The 15,874-nt window shown below is 45.8% G+C and overlaps 1 protein-coding gene across 1 annotated transcript in view; it reads left to right on the top strand.

Annotated features, from left to right (window-relative positions):
• The first annotated feature begins 12,199 nt into the window (after nucleotides 1-12,199).
• LOC306819383 (coagulation factor X) overlaps nucleotides 12,200-15,874 on the top strand; it is an 8,578-nt gene continuing 4,903 nt past the window's right edge. Inside the window, exons 1-4 of the mRNA XM_079373177.1 lie at nucleotides 12,200-12,334; nucleotides 12,426-12,598; nucleotides 12,725-12,749; nucleotides 13,015-13,128. Coding sequence (XP_079229303.1) covers nucleotides 12,274-12,334; nucleotides 12,426-12,598; nucleotides 12,725-12,749; nucleotides 13,015-13,128 — 373 coding nt within the window. The 5' untranslated portion in view covers nucleotides 12,200-12,273. The remainder of the gene's footprint in view (nucleotides 12,335-12,425; nucleotides 12,599-12,724; nucleotides 12,750-13,014; nucleotides 13,129-15,874) is intronic.

Genomic DNA, 15,874 nt, shown 5'->3' with positions numbered 1-15,874 from the left:
TGTTTCAGAGAAGGCTGTGAGCGGCGAGGACAAATACACACGCTAACAATCAATGCTTTAAACACGCCCACCACCTAACACAGAAGTGACCATTCTTTCAACCAATCAGAGGACTGCAGGGTTTAGCTCCACCTTTTCAGGTCGGCTCCACATTCTTGGCCCCCGACGGAAGGGTCCCAAAAAGTGGGACGGTACGGATCGGTTATTTGGGAATCTTTCCCGGGATCAGTCTGTGGAAACGCCACAAATTGCACGCCGTACTGAGACGAACCGAGCCGGACCGCTCGGTGGAAACAGGACTTTCGTGTCTCACTTTCTCTGTGTCTCTCACTGTCTCTGTGTCTCTTACTGTCTCTGTGTCTCACTGTCCTCTGTGTCTCTTACTGTCTCAGTGTCTCTTACTGTCTCTGTGTCTCTCACTGTCTCTGTGTCTCTTACTGTCTCTGTGTCTCTCACTGTCTCTGTGTCTCTTACTGTCTCTGTGTCTCTTACTTTCTCTGTGTCTCTCACTTTCTCTGTGTCTCACTGTCTCTGTGTCTCACTGTCTCTTATTGTCTCTGTGTCTCACTTTCTCTGTGTCTCACTGTCTCTTACTGTCTCTGTGTCTCAGTGTCGGATGGTGAAGATCACCATCCTGGGCGATGAGGGCGTCCCAGTGCAGGTGGATGGGGAGGCGTGGGTCCAACCTCCAGGTTACATCAAGATCATCCACAAGAACCGGACCCAGACCTTGACCAGGGACAGAGTGAGGACTAACCCTAACCCCTGAGTCCACCTTCACTGGTTTCAGGTGTTACCTCAGGTGTGTGTTTGTGTGTTTCAGGCTTTTGAGAGTACTCTGAAGTCATGGGAGGACAAACAGAAGTGTGAGTTTCCCCGCGCCCCTCCACTACAGGCTACCCTCCCTCACTCCTCCCAGCCAGAGATTGTCTCTGAGGACGAGGCGTCACTCATCAGTGAGTTTGGTCAGGCAGCAGGTGCTCTCATACACAGGTAAGACCCCGAGCAGGTGGAGCATTTATGTTCTTAATGCAACCATGGACACTGAAGACAGCAGTCTCTGGTGTGTCTCTGGTCTTAATGTGTCTCTGGTCTTGGTGTGTCTCTGGTCTTAATGTCTCACTGGTCTTAATGTGTCTCTCGTCTTAGTGTGTCTCTGGTCTTAATGTCTCTCTGGTCTTAATGTGTCTCTGGTCTTAATGTCTCTCTGGTCGTAATGTGTCTCTGGTCTTAATGTGTCTCTGGTCTTGGTGTGTCTCTGGTCTTAATTTCTCTCTGGTCGTAATGTGTCTCTGGTCTTAATGTGTCTCTGGTCTTGGTGTGTCTCTGGTCTTAATGTCTCTCTGGTCTTAATGTCTCTCTGGTCTTGGTGTGTCTCTGATCTTGTTGTGTCTCTGATCTTGATGTGTCTCTGATCTTGATGTGTCTCTGATCTTGTTGTGTCTCTGGTCTTGGTGTGTCTCTGATCTCGGTGTGTCTCTGATCTTGTTGTGTCTCTTGTCTTGGTGTGTCTCTGATCTTGATGTGTCTCTGATCTTGATTTGTCTCTGGTCTTGATGTGTCTCTGGTCTTGGTGTGTCTCTGATCTTGATGTGTCTCTGATCTTGTTGTGTCTCTGGTCTTGGTGTGTCTCTGATCTTGGTGTGTCTCTGATCTTATTGTGTCTCTGGTCTTGTTGTGTCTCTTGTCTTGGTGTGTCTCTGATCTTGATGTGTCTCTGGTCTTGATGTGTCTCTTGTCTTGGTGTGTCTCTGATCTTGGTGTGTCTCTGGTCTTGTTGTGTCTCTTGTCTTGGTGTGTCTCTGATCTTGTTGTGTCTCTGGTCTTGGTGTGTCTCTGATCTTGTTGTGTCTCTGGTCTTGTTGTGTCTCTTGTCTTGGTGTGTCTCTGATCTTGTTGTGTCTCTGATCTTGATGTGTCTCTGATCTTGATGTGTCTCTGATCTTGTTGTGTCTCTGGTCTTGGTGTGTCTCTGATCTTGTTGTGTCTCTTGTCTTGGTGTGTCTCTGATCTTGATGTGTCTCTGATCTTGATTTGTCTCTGGTCTTGATGTGTCTCTGGTCTTGGTGTGTCTCTGATCTTGATGTGTCTCTGATCTTGTTGTGTCTCTGGTCTTGGTGTGTCTCTGATCTTGGGTGTCTCTGATCTTATTGTGTCTCTGGTCTTGTTGTGTCTCTTGTCTTGGTGTGTCTCTGATCTTGATGTGTCTCTGGTCTGATGTGTCTCTTGTCTTGGTGTGTCTCTGATCTTGGTGTGTCTCTGGTCTTGTTGTGTCTCTTGTCTTGGTGTGTCCTCTGATCTTGTTGTGTCTCTGGTCTTGTGTGTCTCTGATCTTGTTGTGTCTCTGGTCTTGTTGTGTCTCTTGTCTTGGTGTGTCTCTGATCTTGGTGTGTCTCTGATCTTGATGTGTCTCTGATCTTGATGTGTCTCTGGTCTTGATGTGTCTCTGGTCTTGGTGTGTCTCTGATCTTGATGTGTCTCTGATCTTGTTGTGTCTCTGGTCTTGTGTGTCTCTGATCTTGGTGTGTCTCTGATCTTGTTGTGTCTCTGGTCTTGTTGTGTCTCTTGTCTTGGTGTGTCTCTGATCTTGATGTGTCTCTGGTCTTGATGTGTCTCTGGTCTTGATGTGTCTCTGGTCTTGGTGTGTCTCTGATCTTGATGTGTCTCTGATCTTGTTGTGTCTCTGGTCTTGGTGTGTCTCTGATCTTGGTGTGTCTCTGATCTTGTTGTGTCTCTGGTCTTGTTGTGTCTCTTGTCTTGGTGTGTCTCTGATCTTGATGTGTCTCTGGTCTTGATGTGTCTCTGGTCTTGATGTGTCTCTGGTCTTGGTGTGTCTCTGATCTTGATGTGTCTCTGATCTTGTTGTGTCTCTGGTCTTGGGTGTGTCTCTGATCTTGGTGTGTCTCTGATCTTGTTGTGTCTCTGGTCTTGTTGTGTCTCTTGTCTTGGTGTGTCTCTGATCTTGATGTGTCTCTGGTCTTGATGTGTCTCTTGTCTTGGTGTGTCTCTGCTCTTGGTTGTGTCTCTGGTCTTGTTGTGTCTCTTGTCTTGGTGTGTCTCTGATCTTGGTGTGTCTCTGGTCTTGTTGTGTCTCTTGTCTTGGTGTGTCTCTGATCTTGGTGTGTCTCTGATCTTGGTGTGTCTCTGATCTTGGTGTGTCTCTGATCTTGGTGTGTCTCTGGTCTTGGTGTGTTTCAGTATTCGAGAGGTCGCTCAGTCTCACCACAGTCTGGAACAGGAACTCGCTCATGCTGTCAATGCCAGCTCCAAGGCTATGGACGTGGTCTACTCCAACTCCAACAGTTCTGGGGTATAACTCATGAGTAAACGATGACTGCTGGTCTCTCCTGGTCTCTGTTGGAACGAATAACCAATCTGTCTGTCCTCCTGTCCCTCTGCAGGATCTGGGCTGCTGTGTGGTCCTTCAGATGGTTGCAAATGTCAAAGCTTTACTCAGTGAGACTGAACTGCTGCTGGCAGGAAAGATGTCCATGGTGAGGCTCTGTTAACCCACCAACCAATCAGAACGTGACGTCATCAAACAACCCACTAACCAATCAGAACGTGATGTCATCAAACAACCCACCAACCAATCAGAACGTGATGTCATCAAACAACCCACCAACCAATCAGAACGTGACGTCATCAAACAATCCACCAACCAATCAGAACGTGACGTCATCAAACAATCCACCAACCAATCAGAACGTGACGTCATCAAACAACCAACTAACCAATCAGAACGTGACGTCATCAAACAATCCAAACAATCCACCAACCAATCAGAACGTGACGTCATCAAACAACCAACTAACCAATCAGAACGTGACGTCAGCTGTTTCGGTTTTAGTCTGGATTAAGATTTAGCGTTGTCATCCTTTGATATTGTTGTTAGACAGATACAAGGGTCGGATTTAACCTGAGGTGTGTGTGTGTGTGTGTGTGTGTGTGTGTGTAGCAGCTAGATCCTCCTCAACAGGAGCAGTTGAATGCAGCTCTGAGCTCTGTGGCTCAGCAGCTCCGTCGGCTGGCCGATGTTTCCTGGTTGTGTCCCATCATCGATCCTTCAGACCAAGAGGTAAGGCCCCGCCCACACTCCCTCTAATGATATGACTGTGAGTGTCTTATTTCAACCTTACCGGTCCACGTGTCATCAAGTTTCCCACTCTGCCCATCAATGTTTTCCAGCTCCTCCCTGAGGGTTTCAAGGTGTTCTAGACCACATAGCACTGGTTCAGTGAGCTCTGGCTCCCTCTGCATAGACCCTGAACTGGCTCCTTGTGGAGGCTCTACTCCGAGCTCCCCCCCGACAGTCGGAGCTCCCCCTGACAGTCTGAGCTCCCCCCTGACAGTCTGAGCTCCCCCTGACAGTCCGAGCTCCTCCCGACAGTCCGAGCTCCCCCTGACAGTCTGAGCTCCCCCTGACAGTCCGAGCTCCTCCCGACAGTCCGAGCTCCCCCTGACAGTCTGAGCTCCTCCTGACAGTCCGAGCTCCCCCTGACAGTCCGAGCTCCTCCTGACAGTCCGAGCTCCCCCTGACAGTCTGAGCTCCCCCTGACAGTCCGAGCTCCTCCCGACAGTCCGAGCTCCCCCTGACAGTCTGAGCTCCTCCCGACAGTCTGAGCTCCCCTGACAGTCCGAGCTCCTCCCGACAGTCCGAGCTCCCCCTGACAGTCTGAGCTCCTCCCGACAGTCCAACCTCCCCCTGACAGTCTGAGCTCCTCCCGACAGTCCAACCCTCCCCCTGACAGTCTGAGCTCCTCCTGACAGTCCGAGCTCCCCCTGACAGTCCGAGCTCCTCCTGACAGTCCGAGCTCCCCCTGACAGTCTGAGCTCCCCCTGACAGTCCGAGCTCCTCCCGACAGTCCGAGCTCCCCCTGACAGTCCGAGCTCCTCCCGACAGTCTGAGCTCCCCCTGACAGTCCGAGCTCCTCCCGACAGTCTGAGCTCCCCCTGACAGTCCGAGCTCCTCCCGACAGTCCGAGCTCCCCCTGACAGTCCGAGCTCCTCCTGACAGTCCGAGCTCCCCCTGACAGTCCGAGCTCCCCCTGACAGTCCGAGCTCCCCCTGACGGTCCGAGCTCCCCCTGACAGTCCGAGCTCCCCCTGACAGTCCGAGCTCCCCCTGACAGTCCGAGCTCCCCCTGACAGTCCGAGCTCCCCCTGACGGTCCGAGCTCCCCCTGACAGTCTGAGCTCCCCCTGACAGTCCGAGCTCCCCCTGACAGTCCGAGCTCCCCCTGACGGTCTGAGCTCCCCCTGACAGTCTGAGCTCCTTGCTCATGATGTATCGCAGCCATGTGAAGGAAACGGAGCGGACTCTCTGGCTGCGATGACCTCCCCACACCTCCCCCCCATACATGTGGACATGCTCAGTAGTCCAGAACAAACATAAACAACAATGGCGGTGGATTCTCTTGTGCTCTGAGCTTCAGCAGCTCGTTGTATAAACAGAACTTTGATATGAGACATCGTGTGTGTCGCCGCCCAAAGAGCATCGAACACCTGCAGCAAACAGTTCGACCTTTACCCGAGCACAGGGCGACCATACGCAGGGCGACCATACGCAGGGCGACCATACGCAGGGCGACCATACGCAGCGTTTAGCTAAGACCTGGGAGAACTCGCCGCACAGGGCGACCATACGCAGCGTTTAGGATAGATAGATAGATAGATAGATAGATAGATAGATAGATAGATAGATAGATAGATAGATAGATAGATAGATAGATAGATAGATAGATAGATAGATAGATAGATAGATAGATAGATAGATAGATAGATAGATACTTTATTGATCCCGAGGGAAATTCAGGGCATCCAGTAGCAGTATACAGACAGGCAGGACACAAGACATTAGCTACAATACACACCTGCTGTCCCCCCCCCCTCTGTATACAATAATCCCCCAAACAAGATTTAGCAGCCCCTATGTGACTAAGAGTAAACATAATTATATGTTAAACCTGTGCAGTTAGCATTAGCATTAGACTTAAACTTATATAGCATAATGTACATAACCTGTGCAGTTAGCATTAGCATTAGACTTAAACTTATATAGCATAATGTACATAACCTGTGCAGTTAGCATTAGCATTAGACTTAAACTTATATAGCATAATGTACATAACCTGTGCAGTTAGCATTAGCATTAGACTTAAACTTATATAGCATAATGTACATAACCTGTGAAGGAGAGAAAAACATGTGCTGGTTAAAAGAGACCTGTAAACAGTTAAAGAGCCTTAGAAACAAAGTGCTGACCTTCTAGAAACTAGTTCCATGTGCATGTACAGAGGTGTTTGAGGTAGTGCCAGAGGTGTGAGTACAGTCATTAAACAGTCCATGCAGGGATGCAGACTGGGCCATTAAAGTGCTCAACAACATAAAGGAGCAGTGATTAGCATTAAGTGTTCAAAACAATAAGGTGAAACCAGGAGTGATTAGTGTGATTATCATTAAAGTACCCAACTATTGAGGAGCAGATTAGGTAAGACCTGGGAGAACTCGCCGCTAAACAGGATGTTGTGGAGGAAGTGGTTATACTGGGTGTCACGCTGTAAAGTTCCACTGCCCACTACTGGCCGGGCGGGAGAACTACATGGTTTTCACTCAGAGACCTGCCGTGTAGACGATCTGTAGTTTGAATCCGGGGTGGAGTCTGTCACAGCGTCTCCGTGGAAACAGGGCCTCAGACAGATCATTCTGGTCCTGGAACTCTTCAACTCAGTCCTTAAGCCTTTTGATGTGAACTCATTATTATCAATGACTCGTCTCTCCCTCTCTCTCCCTCTCTCTCTCCCTCTCTCTCCCCTCTCTCTCCCTCTCTCTCCCTCTCTCTCCCTCTCTCTGTCTCTCTCTCTCTCTGTCTCTCTCTCTCTCTGTCTCTCCCTCTCTCTCCCTCTCTCTGTCTCTCTCTCTGTCTCTCTCTCTCTCTGTCTCTCTCTCTCTCTGTCTCTCTCTGTCTCTCTCTGTCTCTCTCTCTGTCTCTCTCTCTGTCTCTCTCTCTCTCTCTCTCTCTCTCTCTGTCTCTCTCTGTCTCTCTCTCTCTGTCTCTCTCTCTGTCTCTGTCTCTCTCTCTCTCTCTCTCTCTCTCTCTCTCTCTCTCTCTCTCTCTCTCTCTCTCTCTCTGTCTGTTCAGGGTCCTCTGACAGATTTCTCCAAGAGAAGTCGAAGTGCCAAGTTCAGACTTGTCCCAAAGTTCAAGAAAGAAAAAAATATCAAGAACAGAGAAACCTGTGCTACTCTCTCTCTGCCAGGTGAGCTCTCTCTCTCTCTCTCTCTCTGCCAGGTGAGCTCTCTCTCTCTCTCTCTCTGCCAGGTGAGCTCTCTCTCTCTGCCAGGTGAGCTCTCTCTCTCTCTCTCTCTCTGCCAGGTGAGCTCTCTCTCTCTCTCTCTCTCTCTCTCTGCCAGGTGAGCTCTCTCTCTCTCTCTCTCTCTCTCTCTCTCTCTCTGCCAGGTGAGCTCTCTCTCTCTCTCTCTCTGTCTCTCTCTCTCTCTCTCTCTCTCTCTCTGTCTGAACTCGTACCTGTCTGTGTCTCAGCTCACCAGTGGGGGACAGAGGAGGTGGGGGCGTGGCTGGACTTCCTGTGTCTCACTGAGTATAAGGAAATCTTTATTGGACATGATGTCCGTGGAGCCGAGCTCGTCCACCTGGAGAGGAGGGACTTAAAGGTACCATCCTTCAGTAACTGACTCGTATGGCTGCATGTGGGCCGGATGGCTTTGGTAACATTTAGTGTGTGTGTGTGTGTGTGTGTGTGTGTGTGTGTGTGTTCAGGACCTGGGCGTAACAAAGGTGGGTCACATGAAGAGGATCCTGCAGGGCATCCGTGAACTCAACAGGAACAGCAGCGCCAGCGAGGCCTGACCACCTGTTAGCTGTTAGCTGTTAGCTTAACAGAAGGAAACCATAGACATAATAAACACTGACGCTGTGTATTGGAGCTGACGTGCAGCGCGGCCGCCATCTTGGATGGGTCTCTGGTCCGCCCGCTCTGCATTCATTTCTATTAAGGAAGGTCTATCCACACCTGTGTGTGTGTGTGTGTTTATAATACATCAGTCAAGTGTTCATGTGTTGATGTATTTATAACATATAAACAGTTTCTATGTGAGTCTAAAAAGAGGGAGAGATGTTGATATGAGCAGAGCCATGATGCTCACAGCTGATTGGTTAAGGACGTTAGATCACAGCAAACAGAGGCGTCTTTGTGATTTATAAAGAAGAGTAAAATAAACTTTGATCATACATGACTAAAGAAGCTTCCAGTAGGGCTGAAAAGAAAACCTGCTGTTAATGTTGGTTATGATGACATCACATTATATATGGTAAAAAAACACATGTATTGTTTATCTTACATGTGAAAGATAATCTGACACAATCTGTTATCAATACCGCTCCGGTTATTGTCATTAAAAGCTTGATAAAATAGCGTCATAGGGTTAGTGACGTCATAGACTCTGCTGCGAGCGTACAGCTAAGAGACCCATCCAATATGGCGGCGACGTTTCATGCGTTCCAGCACGTCATGAGGCGTCTACGTATATTATGTCTATGGCTTTGACCCTAAACACGGCCTGTGACGTCACAGCAGAAGCTCAGTGATTGGTTCTTCTAAAACACTCGTTGAGGGAGGAACAGCTCCTCCCTTTTGACCAAATATGGTAATTTGTGTAACTGTTAGATTAGGATGAGATAATCAAGACTCTGATTGGATGAAGACCCTCATCAGTGTCACACAGAACCAATCAGATCCATCAGTGCCTTTTCAACACAAACCAGCCAATTAGCTTCAAGGACATGGGGCGAGCCAAACCAAGTCAATCCAATCAGATCGCTCCCTGGTCCCTGACACGAGGACAACGCTTTAATCTGCCAAAGACCTGAACTCTCAGTCATATCCTGCTGACTTTGATAAACAGGAAGTGATGAAAAGGGACACGCCCATCTTCGTCAGCTGTCACTTCCTGATAACACGTTTGAAGGGACCAATCAGACGAGGCTCTGATATGAACATTGAACATGTTTGTGATGTTTCAGACCCGATTTACACTGAACCTGATCCATGACCAGACACTCAGCCAATCACATCGCTCCCAGGGGTTTCAATGTTTTCTAGGTTCTTTAGACTGATTCGTTTGTTGGTTTATAAACTGTAAACAGTCTGTTTGTGTCGTTTAGGATCTTTATTAATATTGTGACGTGTTCTCGCTATAAATGTTTAAATGTGTTAAAGTCACTAAAATATCAACTGAAAAAACAAAATGCTTTTGTGTTTGTGTTCTTTGACAAGTTTTCAATAAAGTTAGAAGTAAAAAGCTGGTTTATCTTCATATCAACTGGGGACGCTTCACTGATCCTGATCTGAAACTGATCCTGGTCTGAAACTGATCCTGATCTGAAACTGATCCTGGTCTGATCCTGATCTGAAACTGATCCTGATCTGAAACTGATCTGGTCTGAAACTGATCCTGATCTGAAACTGATCCTGGTCTGATCCTGATCTTAAACTGATCCTGGTCTGATCCTGATCTGAAACTGATCTGGTCTGAAACTGATCCTGATCGTGGTCTAATCCTGATCTGAAACTGATCCTGATCTGAAACTGATCTGGTCTGAAACTGATCCTGATCTGAAACTGATCCTGGTCTGATCCTGATCTTAAACTGATCCTGGTCTGATCCTGATCTGAAACTGATCTGGTCTGAAACTGATCCTGATCGTGGTCTAATCCTGATCTGAAACTGATCCTGATCTGAAACTGACCCTGATCTTAAACTGATCCTGATCTTAAACTGATCCTGATCTTAAACTGATCCTGATCTGAAACTGATCTGGTCTGAAACTGATCCTGGTGGATTTTGGCGTCTTAATGTGGTGTAGAGAACTGATATTGAGTTTAAGTCAAAGTCTTGGAGTTCGTTAAGTTACGAGAGCTTTGTAGGTGAGCAGAAGGATTTTAAATTCTGTTCTAGATTTTATAGGGAGCCAGTGGAGAGAAGCCGATACAGGAGTCATGTGGTTCTGGTTCTAGTCAGAACACGAGCTGCAGCATGTTGGACTAGCTGAAGGGTCTTTAGATATATTGAGGTTGTGAGGTCACAATCTTTATATCAAGCTATAAACTTTGATGAGTAATGGGCATCATCCTTATTATTTTACTGAGGAGTGTGAGTGATGTCACAGAGGAGTGTGAGTGATGTCACAGAGGAGTGTGAGTGATGTCACAGAGGAGTGTGAGTGATGTCACAGAGGACTGTGAGTGATGTCACAGAGGAGTGTGAGTGATGTCACAGAGGAGTGTGAGTGATGTCACAGAGGAGTGTGAGTGATGTCACAGAGGAGTGTGAGTGATGTCACAGAGGAGTGTGAATGATGTCACAGAGGAGTGTGAATGATGTCACAGAGGAGTGTGAGTGATGTCACAGAGGAGTGTGAGTGATGTCACAGAGGAGTGTGAGTGATGTCACAGGACTGTGAGTGATGTCACAGAGGAGTGTGAGTGATGTCACAGGACTGTGAGTGATGTCACAGAGGAGTGTGAATGATGTCACAGAGGAGTGTGAGTGATGTCACAGAGGAGTGTGAGTGATGTCACAGGACTGTGAGTGATGTCACAGAGGAGTGTGAGTGATGTCACAGAGGAGTGTGAATGATGTCACAGAGGAGTGTGAGTGATGTCACAGAGGAGTGTGAGTGATGTCACAGAGGAGTGTGAGTGATGTCACAGAGGAGTGTGAGTGATGTCACAGAGGAGTGTGAATGATGTCACAGAGGAGTGTGAGTGATGTCACAGAGGAGTGTGAGTGATGTCACAGAGGAGTGTGAATGATGTCACAGAGGAGTGTGAGTGATGTCACAGAGGAGTGTGAGTGATGTCACAGAGGAGTGTGAATGATGTCACAGGACTGTGAGTGATGTCACAGAGGAGTGTGAGTGATGTCACAGGACTGTGAGTGATGTCACAGGGGAGTGTGAGTGATGTCACAGGACTGTGAGTGATGTCACAGGACTGTGAGTGATGTCACAGAGGAGTGTGAGTGATGTCACAGAGGAGTGTGAGTGATGTCACAGAGGAGTGTGAGTGATGTCACAGAGGAGTGTGAGTGATGTCACAGAGGAGTGTGAGTGATGTCACAGGACTGTGAGTGATGTCACAGAGGAGTGTGAGTGATGTCACAGAGGAGTGTGAGTGATGTCACAGAGGAGTGTGAGTGATGTCACAGGGGAGTGTGAGTGATGTCACAGAGGAGTGTGAGTGATGTCACCAGTGGTCCCAGTTTTGCGTTTTCAAAGTGGAGATGATGAAACGCCAGATCTTCAGACGCTCACGTATGATGTCACAGCTCTGAGTGTTTCCTGTCTGTGACAGAAACATCTTCATTCATTCATGAAATGTTTTATCTCTGACATTTCTATGGTTTCAGATCACCTGTCCTTGATTTCACCTGTTGGGTGACATGATGTCACACTTTTCCCTCAGTTGACAGGATTAGCACAGGTGGTCTGATGTTCTCTGACTCGTCCAGAGTCCTCGTCTGTGTGTCAATATTTGAACTGTGGTTAACCATCAATCATCTGGACCTCGTTCTTCCATTTCACCTGAAACAGGCGCCGAGCGTGTTCACAAGGCAAAACAGGTAGGAGCAACCACTCTCAGCACAGCAGCTTCATGTTCTCCAGGTTCTTTAGGTTCTCCAGGTTCTCCGGGTTCTTTAGGTTCTCCGGGTTCTTTAGGTTCTCCAGGTTCTTTAGGTTCTCCACTCACTAAGTCAAAACTCACAGACTGTTTCAAGCGAGGAGCTCAAGGTTTGCCAGCTGCCCTTTTGAAGCCTCCACTTCAGCATTTTAACTGAACTGACCATATATGGACAAGAGGGTGGAGCTAGGGAGGGGTTAGCAGGGGCTCAGTTATCAAAGATAGTGTACAGTATGTACTATATGTCACACTGGACAGCGGTCTGTAGTGACCTCCGGTCGTGGTTGTTCTGCAGGACGCCGGGCGCAGCTGGTCTCTGAACGAGGAAGTAAACAAACAGTCCAGCTGACGTCACACGCCGCTAGCGCAGACTGTAGATTCTTCTGGGTATTTTTGTCATGTTTGTTCTCATCCTGTGTTTTGGACCAACCAGGATGAGCGCTGGTGCAGTAGGAGGTTTCACAGCAATCCTGTCAGGAAGTGAAGTGAAACCTTTCACCTGATGATGGCGCTATCACTAACACGTCAGAGTGAAGCCCTGATTAACCCTTGTGTTCATCTACAGACGCGCACATGATGTCATCATTAGCTCTCACCTGTCTGCTCACCTGCACTGTACTGGTCCAAAGTTCAGGTGAGTCTGAGCAGGGCTGCTATCATCTCTCAGATCAAAGGTACCAAACGGCAGATCACACCGGGTGTTTGTGGTCATGTTTTTTCTTCAGTGTTTTTGGATCAGTCGTCTGCTGGTCAGATTCTCAGCTCGGCCTCCAGGAGGCGCCGAGCCAACTCCTTCTTCATGGAGGAGATATTACCAGGAGACCTGGAGAGGGAGTGTTACGAGGAGAGCTGCTCGCAGGAGGAGGCCACTGAGATCTTTCACACCAGAGAGAAGACGGTGAGATGCAAACTGAGAGTTGAGGCCCCATAAGAGCCCCAACATAACGTCCCTTTAACACGACCACCAGGGGGCAGCAAAGTGTAAAGATCTGCACATCCTAACTCTGAGTTTCTACTTCTACAGCTGGAGTTCTGGTACAAATACATCAGTGAGTATTTCTCATATCAACGTATAATATTAATATACAGTATATAATAATAACGTTTACATCATGCAGCAGAATCTGCACAGGTGTGAAAGTGAACAGGTGAACTCTGATCCAGATGTTTTTGACACGTAAAGCTGTTAGCTTTTCCAACCTGTTGTTTGTAAAGAATAAATAAATACATCTTCTGCCATCAGTCCACCTGATGATGTCATTATACCTGCATTAGCAACTCGTGATGTGTTCAGGTACCTCTCCTTTGTTATAGATCTGAACCCCTGCCGAATAAACCTGTGTCTAAACGGAGGGAAGTGTACCCTAGACCGAGGAGACTTCCTGTGTCTATGTCCTCCACAGTACCACGGCAAGACCTGCGAATCAGGTAACCACACCTTATGTACCAACACCTGTAACTCAGGTAAGAAAAAACACCTGTAACTCAGGTAAAAAAAAAACACCTGTAACTCAGGTAAAAAAAAAACACCTGTAACTCAGGTAAAAAAAAAAACACCTGTAACTCAGGTAAAAAAAAAAACACCTGTAACTCAGGTAAAAAAAACACCTGTAACTCAGGTAAAAAAATAACACCTGTAACTCAGGTAAAAAAAAAACACCTGTAACTCAGGTAAAAAAAAAAAACACCTGTAACTCAGGTAAAAAAAACACCTGTAACTCAGGTAAAAAAAAACACCTGTAACTCAGGTAAAAAAAAAAACACCTGTAACTCAGGTAAAAAAAACACCTGTAACTCAGGTAAAAAAAACACCTGTAACTCAGGTAAAAAAAACACCTGTAACTCAGGTTAAAAAAAACACCTGTAACTCAGGTACCAACACCTGTAACTTAGGTACCAACACCTGTAACTCAGGTAAGAAAAACACCTGTAACTCAGGTAAGAAAAACACCTGTAACTCAGGAAAAAAAACCACCTGTAACTCAGGTAAAAAAAACACCTGTAACTCAGGTAAAAAAAACACCTGTAACTCAGGTTAAAAAAAACACCTGTAACTCAGGTACCAACACCTGTAACTTAGGTACCAACACCTGTAACTCAGGTAAGAAAAACACCTGTAACTCAGGTAAGAAAAACACCTGTAACTCAGGAAAAAAAAACACCTGTAACTCAGGTAAAAAAACACCTGTAACTCAGGTAAAAAAAACACCTGTAACTCAGGTAAAAAAACACCTGTAACTCAGGTAAAAAAAACACCTGTAACTCAGATAAAAAAACACCTGTAACTCAGGTAAAAAAAACACCTGTAACTCAGGTAAAAAAACACCTGTAACTCAGGTAAAAAAAACACCTGTAACTCAGGTAAAAAAAACACCTGTAACTCAGGTAAAAAACACACCTGTAACTCAGGTAAAAAAAACACCTGTAACTCAGGTAAAAAAACACCTGTAACTCAGGTACCAACACCTGTAACTCAGGTAAAAAAAACACCTGTAACTCAGGTAAAAAAACACCTGTAACTCAGGTAAAAAACACACCTGTAACTCAGGTAAAAAAACACCTGTAACTCAGGTAAAAAACACACCTGTAACTCAGGTAAAAAAACACCTGTAACTCAGGTAAGAAAAACACCTGTAACTCAGGTAAGAAAAAACACCTGTAACTCAGGTAAAAAAACACCTGTAACTCAGGTAAAAAAAACACCTGTAACTCAGGTAAGAAAAACACCTGTAACTCAGGTAAAAAAACACCTGTAACTCAGGTACCAACACCTGTAACTCAGGTAAAAAAAACACCTGTAACTCAGGTACCAACACCTGTAACTCAGGTAAAAAAACACCTGTAACTCAGGTAAAAAAAACACCTGTAACTCAGGTAAAAAAACACCTGTAACTCAGGTACCAACACCTGTAACTTAGGTACCAACACCTGTAACTTAGGTACCAACACCTGTAACTCAGGTAAGAAAAACACCTGTAACTCAGGTAAGAAAAACACCTGTAACTCAGGTAAAAAAACACCTGTAACTCAGGTAAAAAAACACCTGTAACTCAGGTAAAAAAAACACCTGTAACTCAGGTAAAAAAAACACCTGTAACTCAGGTAAAAAACACACCTGTAACTCAGGTAAAAAAACACCTGTAACTCAGGTAAAAAACACACCTGTAACTCAGGTAAAAAAAACACCTGTAACTCAGGTAAAAAAAAAAACACCTGTAACTCAGGTAAAAAAAAAAACACCTGTAACTCAGGTAAAAAAAAAACCACCTGTAACTCAGGTAAAAAAAACACCTGTAACTCAGGTAAAAAAAAACACCTGTAACTCAGGTAAAAAAAACACCTGTAACTCAGGTTAAAAAAAACACCTGTAACTCAGGTACCAACACCTGTAACTTAGGTACCAACACCTGTAACTCAGGTAAGAAAAACACCTGTAACTCAGGTAAGAAAAACACCTGTAACTCAGGAAAAAAAAACACCTGTAACTCAGGTAAAAAAACACCTGTAACTCAGGTAAAAAAAACACCTGTAACTCAGGTAAAAAAACACCTGTAACTCAGGTAAAAAAAACACCTGTAACTCAGATAAAAAAACACCTGTAACTCAGGTAAAAAAAACACCTGTAACTCAGGTAAAAAACACCTGTAACTCAGGTAAAAAAAACACCTGTAACTCAGGTAAAAAAAACACCTGTAACTCAGGTAAAAAACACACCTGTAACTCAGGTAAAAAAAACACCTGTAACTCAGGTAAAAAAACACCTGTAACTCAGGTACCAACACCTGTAACTCAGGTAAAAAAAACACCTGTAACTCAGGTAAAAAAACACCTGTAACTCAGGTAAAAAACACACCTGTAACTCAGGTTAAAAAAAACACCTGTAACTCAGGTACCAACACCTGTAACTTAGGTACCAACACCTGTAACTCAGGTAAGAAAAACACCTGTAACTCAGGTAAGAAAAACACCTGTAACTCAGGAAAAAAAAACACCTGTAACTCAGGTAAAAAAACACCTGTAACTCAGGTAAAAAAAACACCTGTAACTCAGGTAAAAAAACACCTGTAACTCAGGTAAAAAAAACACCTGTAACTCAGATAAAAAAACACCTGTAACTCAGGTAAAAAAAACACCTGTAACTCAGGTAAAAAACACCTGTAACTCAGGTAAAAAA

This window comes from Symphodus melops (assembly GCF_947650265.1).
Source record: "Symphodus melops genome assembly, contig: scaffold_383, whole genome shotgun sequence".
Lineage (NCBI taxonomy): Eukaryota > Metazoa > Chordata > Actinopteri > Labriformes > Labridae > Symphodus > Symphodus melops.
This window is presented reverse-complemented; position numbering and strand designations above follow the sequence as displayed.